This window comes from Grus americana, chromosome 1, assembly GCF_028858705.1.
Source record: "Grus americana isolate bGruAme1 chromosome 1, bGruAme1.mat, whole genome shotgun sequence".
In the NCBI taxonomy this organism is placed as follows: Eukaryota; Metazoa; Chordata; class Aves; order Gruiformes; family Gruidae; genus Grus; species Grus americana.
In genome coordinates this window covers 152707273-152727512 of record NC_072852.1, presented here as the reverse complement: position 1 = coordinate 152727512, position 20240 = coordinate 152707273, and the positions used below count along the sequence as shown (strand labels likewise).

The 20240-nt window shown below is 38.3% G+C and overlaps 1 protein-coding gene across 6 annotated transcripts in view; it reads right to left on the bottom strand.

The window, feature by feature from the left end:
- Positions 1-2188: 2188 nt before the first annotated feature.
- The window catches only part of DCUN1D2 (defective in cullin neddylation 1 domain containing 2), a 32349-nt gene continuing 14297 nt past the window's right edge, over positions 2189-20240 (bottom strand). For all 6 annotated transcript variants that reach the window (XM_054801908.1, XM_054801932.1, XM_054801924.1 and 3 more), the window contains exons 5-7: positions 10704-10786; positions 8184-8280; positions 2189-7443 (exon numbers count right to left, since the gene is read on the bottom strand). In XM_054801908.1, the coding sequence (XP_054657883.1) occupies positions 7364-7443; positions 8184-8280; positions 10704-10786 (260 nt within the window). In that variant the 3' untranslated portion in view covers positions 2189-7363. The remainder of the gene's footprint in view (positions 7444-8183; positions 8281-10703; positions 10787-20240) is intronic.

The window sequence follows — 20240 nt, the reverse complement described above, 5'->3', positions numbered from 1 at the left end:
CGTAAGTAACTCTACACCCAGAAAAACAGATGCCTCCCCAGGGGTGTTTATTTATTTAATAACTTGTAAATTAATGTATTTTCCTGCCCTTTTCTGATATGCTGGAGTCAGCCTCCCTTTCAGGGACCAGCCAGAAGGAAAGCCTGCGATAAAAGGAGTTTCCAAACTCTGTAACCACTAGAATAAGGGTTAGGCAGTAAGAAAGCTAGTCAAACGCAGACAACCTCTCCCATTTCTAATTATGCCCTATGGCGATATTTTGTCAACAGCTTTCTTGCTCTGTTCCACCTACTACAAGAATGTTTTGCTAATTCACTGCACCCCTGGATAAACACTGAGCAAAATACCAACTTTAATCCCACGCCTCTTACTCCCTGGCAAAGACTGACTTTTTCCTAAAGCCGAGCTCAGGTGCAGCCCACATTTGGACTCTGGCAGGAAACTATTTTGAAAGATGCATTTAAATGACATCCTCTGAGTCCAAGAAAGTTCACACATGAAGAAATCTCATTTAATAAGAACTGTGCTTTATTAATACCATCCTTTCAAACTTGATACTTGTGAAATTATGTGCTTCATTCTGTTACTGCAGTTTTTTTCTGTGTTTCTGCCATGCAGTGCGTGAAGGGGCTCTCTAGTCTTGCAGCTTTTTAAATGTATTTTGCCCACAAACACGTCTCTCTGTAGGCTCAACATCTTCCTTAAAGGGGTCTGCTGAGACTGACTCACATCATGGTTCCGAGTCATCATCCGTGCTGTCCTAAAGACACAAATTACTACTACTTTACAGATAGAAATACAAATGTAAATATAAACTTAGGTAGATAAAAAGAAAGCTTTGATTGGCTCGACTGTAATTTTGATGAAGGATAGCTGGGGAAAGGTCTTTGTTTTTCTTTGATCTTTTTCAGAAAGCAGTACTGATTGCTATTCAGATGGAAAAGGCCAGCAGCGTCCTCCTGTCACCCAGAGAGATAAGCAGCTAATCACGGACTGAGTTACTGACGTGTGTAGAAATATCACTGTACTTCACAGGAAACCTTAATGCAGTTGCAGAACACAGATAAGCATCGCCATCTCTGTTCTACACTGTGAGGAGTAAGGTGCCAAGGTGGTGCAAGTAGCCTCCATTAGTACACCGCTCTTTTAAAGATTAGGACTTGGGTAACAGAAGTGCCGAGTATTAAGAAGAGGACACTGAGAGTGTGTCTTCATTGCTAGGAAGGAACAACTCTGAACTGAAAAAGCACAAAAAAAAAAAAAAAAAAGGGCAATTATGGCTTAGGATACCGGGGGCACTATATAGGGACCAGGGGAGATGCAGTGGGGCCGTGGCCAGCCTGCTCCAGAGATGGCCCGCCATGAGCAGAGAGGGTGCCAGCCCCTCTGCCCTGCGTGGCTGTGGGAACAGGCACCACCTCCCGCAAGCGGGGCGTTTAAGCAACGTAGAGGTAATCTTAGTGTCACCCCTGCACTGTCGGCGTTACCTCAGGTTCTGCGTGTCTGAACGTGAACAATCAAAAGGGAAAACTAAGGTCAAGGCAGCTTAAAAACACACCAGGCACGCTGATGTTGGTGTCTCCGTTACAGGTCCATGCACCCTCCTGCAGCATTCTCTATTCCCGCAGAGCGTTACAATTTGGAAGCACATGGGAAGTTGAACTTGCAAACCAAGGGCAGGAGAAATCACCTGCTGAGGCACCGCGGAGAGCTAGTAAGGGCCTCATCAGATGAAAGGTTCCTTCCTGAGAATGGGCAAAGCTATTCTTAGTTTCCCATTTATCTCTTCCTTCTGAAGGTGGCTGGCAGTTGCGCTGCCCTTTTGCAGGGTGGACTTCACCCTGTTGCATTCACACTTGGCCGCTCGCAACGCAGCCCAAATTAGGAATAAAATCTTTGACTTCAGAAATAAGGCTATAATGAAATCCCAGAGAAAATTTCAGAGAAGTTCTATTTTTCAAGTCTGCAGAACCAAACATGCAACAAAGAATTTAACTTTTATTTAATTTGTTAATTGCACATGATCTCCTTTTTATGTGGTAATTTCAGCTACTATGAGCTTTCTGGGCAGAGCTAGGTTAGGCACACTGATACCTTCCTCTACTCCCCCAAAAGAGACAATTATTTGTAATATATCATACTTGCATATCTTAAACACAGCCAAAATACAGTAACTCCATTAATATGGGTAAGTGTTCACTTATCATACATATTCACAATAGGAAAAAAACCCAAAACCAAGTAGACCTGGCAAAAAATGTGTGGTAAATGTTAAATCAGATAAAAAAGCAGGTCTGGCATCCTCTCATTAGCGTACGTGACTGTTTTCAGATGGGGAGAATCCAGGCAAAAAGCAACGGGAAGGCAGGACGGAGAAAAGACTTTGTGTTGATGGCAACACGCTGTTGTTTCAGCTCCACTGCATTTGAAACCTTAGGTGAGAACATGAGAGCATGCCTTCAGCAAATGGGGCTCCACCTGCCTCCTCCACCCAAGGGGAGGCAAATCAATGATCCCCACCACCCCGGAGAGGCCTCCTGGGCTATACAGGCACTGTTGCCTTTTATCAATAAATGAACCAGCAAACGGGCTGAGACTGCTCTGTCACCACAAGCCCTTCAGCGTTTTTAGTAAAAGAGGAAGACTACACCCCAAGCACTTCACCCGTGAGCGAGCGATGCTTCTGCCATTCCAACAGAGTCAGTAGAGAAATGCTCTTGATTCCAAGTTCACCCATGCCAAGGATGCAGAGCCATATCCTGGAAAACAAGGGTTGAAATCAGGAAGGTGTCAGACTTCTGTCAGAGCGGCATCTTTGCAACTACTGAAGTGAAGGGTTTCACTGTGGCAACAGGCTCATTCCTTTAGGAACGATTATAGAACACATCCATTGAGATCCAGGAAAAAAATAGACTGGTTTTACTCAATTCTTTAATAGTGGGGATGAAACATTTTCATACAGCTTTATGCTACTGCCTTAAAGGAAAAATATGCCTTTAACACTGCCGCAGCATTCTTTACGCTCTTGGCAGAAAGCCTATGTCATGACGTGAAGCCTATAGGGTTTGCCTAACAACAGAGTATTTCACTGCTTGTGAAAGAGGCACAAGAAAACACCCATGGGAATTTGTCAAGTATATGCACCAACAAGAGGGAGTATCCCAATAATTATACTCAATCAGAATATCAATGCCCTTAAGCTTCCCCAGGCCTTTCTCATTAAGAGGTGAACATTGTACCCACTTGTCTGAAATACAGAATTTTCTGCCTGTGGTTGTAGAGGCAGCTGCAGTTGCAGACCCTTCTGTCAACAGTTGATAACAAAAAAAGCCCATTTTAGAGGTGTCTCACCCTCACCTAGTCCTACCCAGCACACTGTACATAACGCAAAGGTCAGAAAACATGTTTTGTTGAATTATTTTTTTTAAAAAAAGTTCTCAGGGTTGTAAAACATCACACTTTTTCCCTTTCAGAAGGGCTGTGCCTTTTGGTGTGCCGGATGCTGGGTGGTATCAGCTGAGGGAAGCTACTGGTGCTGGCACTGGAAAGGAAAAGCGCTTGCCATGGTTCAAGTACCAGCATCAGCAGTTTCGCTCTTACAGGAGAAGGAAGACGGACTCGTGTGATACCAAAGCGGCCAGTGGTTGGTGAAACCCCTGGAGAGCGATGCCAGCTGGGAGAGTACAGAGGACAACTCATTTATTTGGATTTAAACTTCCAGAAGAGAATTAAGGACAGTTGAATACATACCTCCGAAGGGCTTTGCAGAGACTTCTGAGCGTGCTGCTTCTCCTACAGAGCTCAGAGCTTAGGACTGAGCAAGACTTTCCCTGCAATTACACCTCTCCTTGCCAGTACAAACTAAGGACATGAATTGCAGAGTTTGGTGGCTAGCAGGTACGTGTAGTGGATGCAGCACTGCAGCTAAACACAGAGAGCTTCTTAAAAGCTTCAAGGTGGCACAGATGAGCGAAACAGACATTTATTATAAGTGCTCAAAAATTCATGAGTTACATCCTTGCCCTCTTCTGACTGATGCGATAATAATGCAAGAACCTAATAAATTGACCCAAAACCAACAAACCCCCCTGGCCTCTCCAAGGCTTCCAAAGCAGAAAGTGGACAAAGACCATACAGACATCTCACATAACCGACTTCAATCCTTTATGTTTACAGACCATTTATTCCTTTTTCCATTGCCACAAAATTTACACACGTACAGCTTACTTAGCAGCAAATCTCTCAGGTGCATTGAATGAGCAGATGCCTGCAGGTTTGCTCTCCTTGGCATGACATACATGATAAATTACATTTAAATTTAGAATTGGCAAGCATAAATCCTATGGCTCGGTTTCAAACACTCTAGGATGTAAAACCAAACAACTTGGCACTAAGTTTAAAAATACATACAGCATATCTAGGAACTAATACTGTATGCACTGAACAACTTGAAGACATCTGTACCGTGTATGATTATAAATTGACCAGCCTAGGTGTTACCACTGTACCGGTTCACCTAAAAAAGCAAGTCAAGAGCGCCCTGCAAAGTGGAACTGTTGACTAGCAAATTATTAAAATACACGAGGAAGTTATCATGTGAAAGCAGTTTATTTGCATTTATTGTTATGATCATTCAAGTGTGAAGATGTTACTATATACTATGACTTAGGGGAATGTAAAATGCATACATTGCATCGAATGGGTAGAAGACAAGGAAGAGCAAAAGAAGAAGAAAAAGCATACTACATCTAGGAAGCTGGCTGATAAGAAGCAACTCTTATCTTGACAGTATTTTGCCTAGTCTTCCTCTGTTGGAGGTGTCTTCCATGAAGGATCTTCACAGGAATGAGGCTTAAGAGTAAGTGCATAAGTGTGTATTTACAGGAATTTAATACTGCGCTAAGCACCTTCCTTCTTCCTCAGACTAACAAGGCAAAAACCCTCAACCCACGTGCATTTTTTTTAGACTCTATTTATTTTAAAAGATAAAAGGGTCATCAGGTTGATTTGAGGGAGTTCTCAGCACAAACAAATGATCCACAAGCTTTAGCGCCATGGAAGTATTCAATTACATCACATACCAACAGATTAAACTACTTCTGGTCAGTTATATGATAGCTATATATTTTAAGTGGCAATTGTGTGAATAACAAGCATTCCACTGCTTTTGGCTGGATAAATGCACTTGGTTTTATGAGATGTTATGCATTCCCCAAAGCCTACAGGACTTCATATAGACATATCTATCTATATATTCTATATAGATAACTAGTTTGGGGAAGGAAGAGTAGCTAAATCAAATGCATTAAAAAGAGCATAAGGCTGTTTATTACATCTCTGTTCACTTCTGTGGAATACCTGGACTTATGTACACAAATGCTTTTCTAAAAAGATGTAGTGACAATGTAATGATTTGGCTTAACATTACTCCCTAACACTACGCAGAAGAGAGAGGCAGCTGAAGGCTGAGACCCTGACATCTAGTGGCTGCCGTGCAAGATCTGACATTTACAAACACTGCGTAGGGTAAACCAAACTACTCCTAATAAATCACCCATGGGGCATTTGTAACTCACCTGCTATATTCTTATTAACAGAAAATTTGCTAATTTGTTCAAATTTGTCCTAATCCTGTTTTTTAAGACATCATGCACAACTAAAATCCTCTTGAGTGGAAGAATGAAGGTAGTCTCTCTGTACGCAGCACGTACATTTGCTCTTCTAGGCTGCACTGACGTAAGTGAAAGCTGCCTGCTTGTACAGAACTCTAAATATTAGAGTTTAAGAGAATATTGTAAGCTTTTATACCCTCACAACTACAAAACAAAATAGTATGCTGTCATGCAATACTTACATTATCTCATGTGATCCAAAGAGATATGTTACATAGCTTAATGCACTATTTTCTCCAAAATTCTTGCAGATATTTAGCTCTAATTACAGAAAATATATTAATCATAGCTGTACTCTTCAACAAACTTTTACAGTGGCTATGACAAACTAATTTTGATGAGGTAGCGTTTAAGAGAGCCCTATGTGAAGACGTGTTGGATAGTTTCTAGTAAAACTTTTTTTGTGCTTAGGCATTGGAAGACACTGTTGAGAAAGAGGAGACGGACCCTTGCACACTTTATAATCAATGGCCAGTGAAGGGGGAGAAGCAAATGACTAAACCAAATCCAGATTTGGTGAAAACTGGTCCAATTCCACTAGCTTTGAGATCAATGATACTGCATTAATTTACTCTTTTTTCCCTTAAATAAATGTTACTGAATGCACAATACATCCAGAGGCATGAATACTTATCATCATCAATATAAAATCTTCTTACCCCTCACTATTTCTCTAAAGTGGAAGCCAATTAGTGAAGTCTCTGGGCTTATTCACATTCATTTTCTGTGAGACAGGCCAGGAATTGCATTTATATCCATGTTGCATTTAGCTAGCTTTTTTGATATGTTTCAAGCTACAAAGAAAATTTACATTCCACCAGTTCATTATTTAAAATAAAGTCAGTAAAACACATAATTGAGTAGCATAATTCAGTCAGTCTTCAAACATGAATTGTAAAAGCATCTTTGGTTATTTAATGTCTACTTTAAAATGGTTAATTAAAAAAAAAGCTGGAGTTGCAACACAGCATAGAGCAGCAGCCCTTCCTCAGCAACACTACTGTTACATGGCCAAGCACTTCAAGAAGAATAATGAGGAAGTTAATCTCACTGGGAGAAAACAAAAGGCTGGATGCAATCAATCTATATATCTAGGACTTAAAAATATAAATTGAAAATTTTAGCAACAAGTAAAAATAAAAAAGCATAAGTGTTTTTTGTTTTGCTACAATTCCATATCAGGACAGATCCACGGAACTTTTAACTAGCTTTTATAAAAATACAACATACTGCAATAAGTTTTATTTAGGGATTTAATTTATATACCACAAATACTGCTTTTAATATAAGTACAATATAATACAGTTTTATTTATGTAACTGCTGGTGTTCACTTCGGATCATGAACTGAATGGCATGCTGTGCTGTCAAAACTTTAATAAAATGGCCTCTAGTTAAACTTCTCCAAAGTATAAAATCATGCAAAAATCTACATCCTATATGATACAACCAGTACAATAATTGAAGCCAATAGCCTACAAACAGCCTGGACTATCTTCTGAGTTTGTTCTTCAAGTGTCCACAAGTCAGCCATCATTTTCTTTGGACAGAAAGGAAGAATTTCGGTTTTGTCTGCAGAATCTCATCACAACCACTGAAACCAGCAACAACGTGCACAGTTATCAGTCACCAAATCTTCATTACCTAATGCAGTTCAGAGCGCACGTTTAGTCCATATTGACAAGTCTGGGGTTAGGAAGTTTTACGTTTTCCTCCTGTGACTACTGGTCGTGCGTATTCCACAAAATCATCTATAAGAACAGGCCATGCTCCTAAAGAGAAGTCAAGCAATTCAGAAATGAATGTATCATTATCAGCAATAAATTGGTGTAGTCTCTAAATACAAAGGATTGAAGCTTACTTTGACATTTCTGGCCTAGTCTAGCTTTAACATGCATGACATGATAAACACTTGGAAAAAGCACGTAACTAATAAATTAAACATTTGAGTCTCTTCTTGGAGCAATAGTTCTTAGTACGAACAAAAAGTATTTAAAGCATAATCCACACTACGATATTTATAAACATTAGTCGGTAGCAAAACCATGGCATTTCTATTAGAGCTGTTCACAACTTAGGAAATATTTCTGTACACAGTCATTCCAAAAGAGGGTTTGCAGAATTAGTGACAGAGTCTAAATTGCTTTTAGGTTAGTAAAAAAATTGCTCGTGTAGACATTCTTGCAAGTAGAAAATTATGTACATCCTTGCAGTTAGCAGCACTTTTATACAAATCCCCACAGTTTCACTGAGACTCTTGTAGTATAACAGGTTCAAATAGCACGTGCTGTATCATGGTATGACAGTATCTTCACTTCCATTTACATATTACAGCAAACGAGTTAACTTTCTTATCATTACTGTTTTGGCAACAAGTATGACACTATATTTGCAGTTAAATCTCTAAGGGTAAACAAATTAAGAAGAAGGTAGCAGCATGTGCTGTCATTCGTTTACAACATTTTTTAAATTCTGCTGTACCAATTTTTGAAGATATTCAAGTACTGCTTACCTTCTTCATCATAGTTGGACATATCATCTGCAATCATATTTCCAAAATCTAACAAAAGATTCCAAGTATCTTTTGGAATTGATCTTTTATGATGTTCCTATAAAGGAGGAAAAACGATACTGTTCAATCCAAACTATTTTCAAATTCCACAGTAGTCAATCCAAACTATTTTCAAATTCCACAGTAGTATTTTGCATTGACATACACAGAAATACACATTTTACAAGTGTTTCTTCTTCTCTTTTTTTTTTTTTCTTCTTTAAATAAAGTTTAGAGCTTCCAAAGAAAGCTACACAATAGACTGCAACTAAAGAAAGCAAAAAAGTGTGAGATAAGTTATTTCTTCCGTTCTGCTTTTACGGTATGTGTCCCTAACTTGTTACGGAAAAGAATAAACCAAATGCACTTTATACTTCTACTTAATGGCATCCATCCATCCGTTCTGAAACTGTGCGGCCATGGGGTAGCATTCTGCCATTTCAACTTGAGTCCTTTTTTTTCTTATGTCTTTTCAGTTACACTTACCCAGTCTCACTTTCCACCTGGCTATAGTCACACCTGCGCTCTTTCCACTTACTCCCAGACTGCCTTCCGGATCCATCATCTCAGCCTCTCTTCAGCTATTCTCTCCTTCACCGTAAGGCACTGCCTGCATTTGCTCCACTTCTGTCCAGTGCCCTTTTTCCCCAGCCTGTCCCATTCTCCACTACCACCTCCTTGTCTGATTTCAAGTATATTCTTTCTGCATCACCCTATCCACAGGTACTAGTTGCCATCCTGGCCAGTTTGAGCAGCACTCCAAAAATCTTCAGTCCTAGACAGCATTCTCTCAGCTTTTAAAGTTAGCACTCCCAAGAAGAGAGAGGGTGTGGGGAAACTCAACTACTAAGCAGTTGTGAGCTGTAGGATCAAGCCTGACCATTCGCATCTCCCTTCATCTGTTGATACTGTCATATTACCTGAAGATAATTTCATAGGCAATTAAATTTCAACACCTAGTTCTGATTTGCAGCAAAAAGTTGCAAGTGAATGAAAAGTCTTGCTTGGTGAAGGGTTGTGGGTTTTTCTGTGTTTGTGTTTTTGGTTTTGTGTTGTGGGGTGGTTTTTCTTTGGTTGGTTGGGGTTTTTTTAAGCAGTATCACTCTGAAGTATTGAGAAGAACAAAAGGCATTTAAAAAATGTGGAACTATGATCAAAATGAGGTTGATGTCCAACACAACAGCAAATGTTCACTCACTCAAGCCAAGTGTCATGTCTTGACTGCAAAAAATATGACAAGCAAACATACCTTCTGGAAAAGCTTCCTTAAAACAAATGAAACACAAACAACCCACCGCATCTTAAAGAGTCCTAACTTGATTCCTTCTTAAGTTGATTTTTTCTTTTTTAAAATCTAAACATTTCTTCTGAAGTAAACATTCAGGTTAGATATATGTAAGCAAAGGAAGACACTTTATACCAGATCATCTAGATTATTGCTTGAAGTAGAGATCTGCAGAACTGTCTGTTGTAATAAACTTGATCACATAGCCAAGTAGGGGAAAAAAAATGTTACATCTATAGATTTGAATTTGGATGTGTTAAGTGTATTAAGGCAGTTAAAACGTGAAATGTTTTCACAAGTTCTCTTGATGAAACTGGTACATTATTCAGTAAATAAAATAAATATACTGTCCAAAAATTCAGAAAGAAACTTCAGAAAATATTGCAAAAAGTTACACTTTCCCTATTAAGCATTGGTGATTATGACATAAAATGCAAGAAGACTTCTTAATTTACCTAAACTACAGATAAAAAGATAAATTGGAAAAAAAACCCAAGATAAATTATACATTATGTAACATTATATAAGGGTTTTTTCTGGAAGTACATAGAAATGCAAATGTAGAAACATGGATGAATGAATCAGGTCTTTAATAAGAATATTTTGCAATTTCTAAAGTTTAATTTATGCATCTTTACTCCACTGCCCACAGAATTGCACTGGTAATAGAAAACTGTCAAGATCAGTTCACAACTATTATCTAAAAAAATGAGTCAAAATAATTACTCAGACAAGAACTTTCACTTAAAAAAAAAAGTCTCTCAGGTTAAGTCAGTCATAACAGAACTGACATTTAAAAAAGACTGACTTTATACATTAATACCACAACAGGCAGAGCATGGTAAAATACATGGTTGACAATAATCACAGCTGGCTTGAGAACAAAGACAACATAGGTTCAATCTACGATCATGGCTTCATTTCATGCAGAAGCTTTCATAAGTAGGAGGATACAGGATCAAGCAAGCAGACTGCTCTATTGCTTTGCTACATCTTTTTGCATTCTTTTCCATTGGAAAATCATACACAGAAGATTTAATTTGGCTTGATTTAAGACTATTTTATATCACTTTTCAAAAATGGTAAAGTTTGAAGCAAGTATTACAGACATGCTGTCCTTTTCTTTATTGTAAGCACACAGCCTACAAGCTAGACTACTGTGGATGAAGACAGGTAGGAATGCAGGACGTACTTACCAACAAAAATTTATTCCAAAGATCTAGAAATTTAAACCTTCCTGACAAGACTAAATTCCAATATGCAATTGCCATTTCTAGATCTGCAAGAGACAAAGCAACACGTAAATATTACAGCACATTATATGTAATAAAACTCTTACAGTTAAACAATTAATGCTACATCCAGTATTATGACACAAATGAGTAACATTCTTTTAAAATCACTACAAAAATAAGGAACTGTTTTCTACTCTCACTGACCCAAAAGGCAGAAGACAAGCAGTAATGGTACAAACTGCATATTGAACACCACAGTCATAAAGACTAAAATCTTTGTCACCATCCAGCAGTGCCAGATGAAAGCTACTTTCAGACTACAGAGACAAATAAAAAGACATACTCACAAACATAACAAATATTGATAGAAACACAAACGTTTAAGTCTGCAGGTGCCAATTCCTCTTAATTTACTGCATTTTAGACACACTTGATATTAAGGGGAATTTAAGGATATGAGGGGATAAAAAAAAAAAAAGATCTGTCTGGGGCATGATAATACTACAGCACCCCTTAGAGCAATAATTCTCTTATTCTGGAATCATTCAACAAACACCTACACCCAATACTGAAAGCAGAAGTCCAAGAAAGCATCCCTTATTCCGCACCATGACCATTGATCTGAGAGCAGAGCTCAGCTCACACGTGCCAACAGGAGGATGCAGCACTGCCACACGGCAGTTCAAGTGGAAAAGTAGGAGCAATATTTGATGCAGCATAGGAGTAGAAAGGATGTTTTCTTGAAGGCCTGTTTTCATTCTCAGCAACTCACAATACTTAACGGCTTCTGTGCTTGGTCCCACAGGTAACAGCACTAAATGGATACATACTGCTGTGCAACCACAAAATAAAGCACAGCCTTTCTTAAACCACATAAAGAATTGTGCTTTCAGCATAAACTAAGTATAAACAAGATATGAAACTTAATAGAAAATATTGTCATAGCAGGTAAAATGGAAGCTAGACCTCCACCTACAAGAAAGGAGCATGTATTTGAAATTATACATATCACATTACAAAGCAAAGGACACTCTGACACCTGAAATCAAGTTTCAAGTCTGAAAGACACGTTCCAGATTTTAACACAGCCAGTTCCCTAGAGTCTGTATCACAGAGGGCAGGGGCCCAAACGAAGTGCAATAGTTAAGATGTAGAGAAATGCAGTACACCTATACCTAGCTATATAGACACAGGGCTGCCAGTATGTGTTCTGCTATGATCAGAGTGCTTTTCAGTACAGAACTTGCTTTGTGCCCTAATAAACTTCTTTCAGTCCTTCCCGTCTGTCACCATGCTCACTTTTCACAGAAAATAAGTAGAAGAGAATAACTAATAGCATTTACTTGCTATTTAGATATGCAGATTATTCATTCATATCTGTTATCCCAAATGGAAAACAAAATAAATGGGAAGAGAGAAACCTGAATAATCTTAAGGGTTTCTAAACTTCACTGTGAAGTGACTGGCTTTGATCCCATTCACTCAGGCTTCATTATGAAGACTCAACCTTTCCAAGTTTATCTTGCAAATCTATCACGTGACAACATTAAGCAAAATGCACATTGAAGAAAGACACTTTAATAGCAGAAGAGTTTTTATACTACTGATGAAATATTCCTTGGAAAAAGGAAGAAGGTACAGTACAGGCAAGGAAACAAAGATGGCTAAAGGTGCCACAAAAAAGTTAAAAGGGAAAGAAGAGGCCACACTTGGCCTCTTGGTTTATTTGTGTATATGTCAAATTTAATGTTATGTTAAGGTGAACTTGATTATTGCAAAATTGTATTTAACACAATGCATGTGAAATACTATCTTAAGTTGATACTTGAGAGATACATGTGTATGCAAATTGATTCTCCTCCACAAAGATACAGGAATGATTTGCTATAATGTACAATAAAAGCACATCGTGCTCAGGACGCCACTCTATAGTAGCTGAAACCGGTCCACGCTGGAGCTGCTCTCTTATTAAGCACATGGAGGGAAGTCCCGATCTTAGTTAAAATTAGCTCAAGGGAAAAAAAAAAAGATAAAAAAAGGTAAATCTTCCTCATCTGGTTCACTACAATCACATAAACCCACCAACTAACACGAGAGATATTTGAACAAAATCACTAGATGGGACTATCACTTTTTGTAGTGGTTCCAGTTTATGGAATCTTAAAGTATTTGAAAAAATTATGCTTTCAGGTGTGCTGCATTCTCAGGCATTATGGCTACACTTTTGCTTGAAGGCATATCCCTATGCAGGTTGAAAAACTCAGCACTGGAGGACAGAAAAGGGGATTTTTCTGCTGTAAAGGGAAGACAGTCACACAGGGTTCCATTTCTACATTAGGATGCTGATAGTAGTATCAATAAACAGTAATGCCGTGGAGTTTGTGAATCTGCTACAATTAGTATAGCACTAAAAGGTATAAGGAAAAAAAAAAGCCTTATGTCATGGAAGTTCTGCGTCTCCATGGGAAGATTCTTTTGCAAGGCACGGATTTCTTAGGCAGTCTTAGGAATACCTATTTCAATGCTGCATAGATATGAAGTCATCATTACAAATAACATAAAATCAAACAACAATTATAAAAATATGCTGGTTTTGTAGTCAAAAATATGCTTCCCACATTACAGACTAATAGTGCAAGTTTTATAAATGGAAAGGGAAAGACAGATGCACGAATCTCTGGAAACTAACACCTAAGGAAGGACCAGTTTATAAGAGACTTCATTGCAAACATCCATGTTCATAACCAAAACATAAAATTGCTAAACGGTTAATGTTTAAAGAACATCATAAAAATACTACATCATATACTGCACATTATACAACAGTTTGAGCTTTCCCTTCGCCCCAAAATATTTTCAGTGTCAGTATCTAGCAAGTGTTGTACATCATGCAGCCCCTTCAGTATAATGGCTTTATAGCCCGAAGTTTTTGCATACACAGAAACAAAACTTCAATATTGAGATATTCGGCTTTCTGGATATCTCGTCTAGGTGTGGCTACATACAGCATCTATAAAGCTTTCTGTAGTAAAACCCTAAGAACTGAATCACCTAAAAGTGGCACCAATTACCATTACAAAATTATTAAAACTAAAATTAATAGAAAAAATTTAAAATATATACAATATCTAAGTAAAACAAGTTCAAGAAGGAGGAAAAGGTTAGTAAAATAATGTTTTAATTATTTTAAACATTATTTTGCCAAATAACATTTATTATAGTAAACATGTCTTAATATGTTTTAAAAGGAGGTCTTTACACTTTTGAATTATTATAAACAATCAGCTTTTCAGAATCACAAGTAAAGCATTTTGCATGCAGTATGATCTATTCTGAACCATAAAAGCCTCATTGTAAAATTGTTTTTAAAAAACCTTCAGCCTCTTCTACCCTGATGGAACAGAAAGCTTGAAATGATAACAAGTTAGCACAATTAATGCAGAAGGAGAAATACATTATCAGTATTATTACTTTCAAGATTTGATCAAATGCTTGTTAACAAAAAAATAAATTATTACATTCTTGCACGAATTAAAAAAATCAAATTAAGTTCCTCATCCATTTGCTATGATTTTGGACAAGGGCAATGAAGTCATTGCACACAAGTAATCAAGGAAGTGAGAAAACAGAAAGATAAATCAGCAGATAGCAAGGAATTGGCCGGAGAGCAGGGTTTATCAGGAACATGAAATGAAGTTCATTTAGACCTGCTGTGCCGAAACAGCACTCCGGGACTGCAGCACTCGCTTGTCACCCTCTGCCAGTCCTGCTTTCCAGCTCCCAGACTGCCCTACCAACAGGGCTCTTCATGCAGTCATGTTTGAAGCTGTCAGAATATTAAAACTAATTCACCTAAATTACTGATACGACTTAAAAGAAAAAAAGGCTAAAGGTATTACATTGGCCTCCTAATGACGTTTTAAAATCTTTAAGTTGTTTATAAGAATACTTTAATGTTAGCCACTGTTGGCCTCATAAGCATTAGTCAGGATATTAACTAGGTTCTGTACATTATGGTGGTAGAGTCTATCACGTTTTAGAGCTTAGAAACAAATAATTTATTTTAATTTCATCATTTGAGATTAACTGATTGTCCCAGTATTGCCTTTTTCTTCCTTTACTGATGTTTAATTTTCTTACCAATATTGTAAAGCTTTGCTACTTTATACATCACCTCTATGAGAGACTTTGGTGAGCATGGACGCTTTTAACAAGCTGCCCAGTAAGTTTTATTCAAGGAGTACTCTCTCAAACTACACAGGCAGCATTTTTTTTTTCCAAAATAGGAGGATGCATCAGCCTTACCCAGTCCATCTACAGACACAAACCAACAAATTAGTAAAGAATGTAATAAAGCTTGTAGAAGGAAAAGGTTAAGACCAGTTAATAAAGATGAAAAACAAAAAAAAAGGTTTTGGAAATTAAAATTTCAGAGCCAAGAGCCCCTTTGTTTGAGGCTTCCTCTCCCCAGTGCTTTAACCAAAATTTACTCTATAGCTTTGAAAACAAAAGAGTAGCCAACAAAATCTCCTCTTCCCAACACTGCATAAAAAAATTAATCTGGACAGGTGCAAGACACAGAAATCTATTTTACCATTCAATCACCTTGTAAAAATATAGTTAGCCTCTGTAAGAGACTGAGCTTTAGATGTTTTCTTCAGTCACATCATTTGCCCTAAAGTATCATTTGGTTGATATTCTTTCATCTCTTTCCTCTTGTCTTCTTTCTGTGATGATACCTCTGTAAAGCTAAACCAAAAACTACATTGCACAAAATTATTTTGTTTCAATAATACTCCTGGACACCGTGCCAAAACTGGTGCAGATAGAAACTGGCACAGTGGAAACTGGTGCCAATCTCTCTCAACAATTGGACTGTCACACTACCTGACCAACAAACATCAAATGAATATTTGCAAGATTCAGTGAGTTACTTGATTCCTTGTTTCCTCATCTGTTAATGACTTTAACAGTCATCTTCGGCTTCCAAATTACTAAGAACATGGATACAATAATTAGTTTCTTTCCTAATCAGAACATTGTCGTCTTCTACAAACAAAGTCCACATAGCAAAATAACAAGAAAACACCATCTGGATTCAACCTAAAAACGCTTCACCAAACTGCAAAAAGTTTAGAGAAAAATAGCCCTTGTCTGCAATTAGGAGCTCCCCCACAGAAGGAAGAGAGAAGGGGAAAACCAAATAAGGGTTATGATACAAATACTGGAAGTGGCTAAACTCAGGATCCAGCTGAGTTGGATCCATTGATCCCTTCGAAGCCGTAAGCAAAGAGCTTCCCAGTGCTCTACGTTAGGGGATGTATAATGCAGAGCGTCAGAGTTAAGTCTCTGTGGAGGGCAGGGAAGAGAGGTGAAACACAGCATGCGGATTTCAGAAGAAATTCCCTGCAGGAATCAGGCAGGGTCTGACTGTGCTTATTAACTGTCTCAGCACCTGCCACGCTGAAACGGGCTCATTCCACGCAGAACCTTTCACCTTTATTTTCTTGAGCATCAACTGCACAAAATCAGATAAACTGCTTCCGAATGTGAGCTAGGCTTAGAAGAAGGTAGCTATCTAAACATCAATTTGAGTCCAGCCTAATGAACCTGATTGTAGCCACTTTCAAAATCCTTCCGTCTCTGCAAATCTCTCCACATACAATACAGAAACTACAACAGATGACTTAAAGTTGACTGGATATACATTTCCCAAATAAGAGCAAACATGAGTAAAAGGATCAACGAGGCGTAACTAGAACTGCCAGTTATGCCACACCTTTGCTGCTACTATTAGCCTTTTTTCATCAGAGCACCCTGTTCTGTACTAAGCTTCTCTTAAATTGCTGGCATTTTCAGAAAGAAAAATGTGAACAAAAATAAAGCAAGGACTATACACTAGACCAAGGCCATTGAAACACCTGAAATACAGCATTCACAGATCTCTTCCAAAGTAAACATGAAATTCATTCATCAAACTCCCTCAGCTTCGTCCATCCACTCACTCCTACAAACATCCTACAAACGGATCAATCTAATTCTTCATTGCAAACAGAGGAAATCTTGCTAACTAGTGGGGGGGGGGGAAGTAGGAAAAAAAAAAGAAAAATATATCCTTCCCTAATGTCTAAGCATCTCTTCAAAGAATCTTGAAACACTGCTATGATGAAAGCCAAAGTTGATGTCGCTTCAATTAAAAAGAGCACATTATACTCATCTGCTCATAGAAGATGCAACCTCCTTGAAGTCCACATACCGGATGCAAAGATAGTCATTCTTCTGGTCTTGAGGTAATATTTGATTCAATTCTGAATGACCTCCTCATGTATCATCTCTTGCTTGATCCCAGGAAACTGGCAGAGAGAAGGAAGCACAACCTTTTGAGCCAGCAAGCAGGCGAAGGGACCACAAAGGAGTGATGAAGGACGAAATCTGCTTTTTGTTTCCGTGTTGAAAGTTGAAGACCATGAAAGAATGTATTAAGTTCCTCCTCTGTGCTGAAACAAACTGTAGTAAACTCCTGAGCATGAGAAACCTCCTGAACGTGTCTTGCTGGGGCTCAAAGGGAGATCCGTTAAGAAACTCACAGTAAGTATCAGGTTCAAAAAAAAAAAAAAAAAAAGAAAAAAGACAAAAAAGACAGGAAGACGGAGCTAAAGCCTTGTTTTGAGCTTGAACAGTGCCCTCAGAAATCTGAACTGCTCTGTATACAACATGGCAAAAGATCTATCATCCTATTCTTTAGTACACTTGTCAACCAAGAGCTAGGATGCAAAATTTCACTCGGGCTGCAGTAGAAAAAGCTAAAACTTGGGAGTAGAAGGTGAGATAAATCTCTCCAAATCTGCACCATGCAAAACTTTAAGATTTACTGTACTAAATATAGTAGTGAGAACATGAGAGAGCAGATTAAACAGACAGGATCACAATTATCCATAATAATTCTTTGCAAAAGTCTCCTGGTGAACCAGACATTAATGAACTGCACCTTTTACATTATTTCAGAATATATACAAACCACTCAGATGAAGTTTAATATATCTAAATATTAAACATGCCAGGTTCAATACATAGCCATTAAGATGGCACTGCTGTGTTGAACCCTTGCTATCTTTTTTGCCTGAATTCTGTCCACCACTCAGAAAGCAATAGTCTTAACAGTCATAAGCATCCATCTGTTTCTTAGATATTAATCAAATCTATTCAGACATATTTGAAAGACACTTGAGCATTGGGTCCTGAACAGCATTGATCAGAACATCATTTTCTGCTTAAATAAAATCATGGTAGATCTTACATGATATGCTTTTGCCTCCTGCATCTCACTACTTAAATGAACTGTCACCTAGGGGGACTGGTAATACTTTTACTCCTTTAAACAGTATGGGTCCAGACTGAAGCTTACTACTTGACAATATTAAGCTAATAAAAATAAATGGAAACATTCAAGTTGGATGAGACCACAGAGACAGAAGTCCTACAGATATAAAGAGAAATAAAAATTCCCTAGTATCATCACTGGAAAAAGAGACTCCTGTAAAAGGCAGTCCTATTTCTAGGAATGAATATTGGTGTACCAAACTCTGTGCCTCTTTTGGGGCATGACAGAATAGATGTAACTCAATTTATGGGAGAGGATTCTTCCCATCTAATTACATAAAGGCAGAATTTCTTGCATTGGTTTTGAGAGGAACTGTAGAATAAAAAGAAATTAAAGAGCAATGGAAGACAGGCTGTTCTAAAAATACATAGAACAGGAAACTGTGCACACACACCTGCCCCCAGATCGGTTTCCTGGAGCACAATCCACTGCATTGTAAAGATGACTGTTGAGTATCACCAAAATTCTTCTCTCACCAAAAAAGCTTCTAAGAAGGGCTTCTGTGCTATCCCACTCCCTCCCTTATAAATGGCAGCTGCTGCCATGAAAGATGTTATGCATCCTGCTGGCATCTCCCAAAAGAGAAATGTTTGGGATACATAGAGATTTTTTTTTTTCTTCCAAGATATGCTCCAGGCAAAAAGGTTCAATGAAAACTGACAGTAATCTCAGAAACAACATTTAGAAATTCAGTCTGAAAGCACTGGTGCCTAAAGTGAAGCTAGACATGGTGAAATTCATCTCAGTATGCTGAAGCAACTTCAAACTGCTACCTACCATCTTTGAGAGTTCATAGAGGTCAATGGACATTCTAGAAGAACCTCAGTGGTTCTCTGCCAAACTGGGAGAAAGTAACTTGTCCATGGGGTTCAGTCCTATACCTAACACTGTCCAATACTTAAGTAACTCAGATGATACAACAAAGAAAACTTTTATTAAATTTGCAACTTGCACAAAGCCTTATACAAAACTTATACAAGAGTGTAGCATGGTAGAAGACAGGATTAGAATTCAAAACTATTTGGACAAATTGAAAAACCACTTGGAAGTAAATAAGAAAGATTTCATTAAAGAGAAGTGCAAAGTCATGTAGCTAGTGGGAATAATTGACTGCAGAAATAAGATCAGAAACAAATGGATGCATTGCAGTTCTGCAGAAACCCAATAATATAACAGATCACAAACCGCAGACAGTATAGTGTTATAAATATAAGCAAACTTAACAATGGGATGTACGACAAGGAACAAAATATCTAAGGCACATGGAAAATATCTAGCTTGTTCAGGCACTACAAGACAAGAGAAAGTTCTATCAATTGGATTGCAAAGGAAAAGAGAGTTGGAAGATACGATCCCAATATCAGAGAGTTGGAAGATAAAATTTGTCAGGGTAGTCAGTTTTACTCAGTCTAGAGACTAAGGGAAGGTACGTACATTGTTGCCAAATATGTAAAAAGTTGTTACTAACTCTAAGGAAACTTGTATTCTACTTATTTACTCTGGATGGGTAAGTATTGAACTGAAGAATTCAGGAACAGAGATTTAAGTTATGTGCTAGAAAAAGAGGAGAAAGAAAAAATCTAACAATAGGTTTGAGCAAGCAGGACATAGATGTATGAGACACGCCATCAGAAATTTAAGATTATATTATGTGAAGGCACTGACTCCCAAACTTTTCAGCCAGATGACCCCTGCCAATCACATCTCAAATCTTGCTGATAACTACTGAAACTGAAAAGGCAGGTTCACAGATTCATAGAGTGGCAGGGGTTGGAAGGGACCTCTGGAGATTGAGTCCAACCTCCCTGCTAGAGCAGGATCACCCAGAGCAGGTTGCGCAGGATCGCATCCTGGTGGGTTCTGAATATCTCCAGGGAAGGAGACTCCACAGCCTCCCTGGGCAGCCTGTTCCAGTGCTCGGTCATCCTCAGAGCTTTTTCTCATGTTCAGATGGAACTTCCTGTGTTCCAGTTTGTGCCCATTGCCCCTTGTCCTGTCACTGGGCACCACTGAGAAGAGTCTGGCCCCATCCTTTAGATATTTATAAGCATTGATCAGATCCCCTCTCAGTCTTCTCCAGACTAAGCAGACCCAGCTCTCTCAGCCTTTCCTCATGC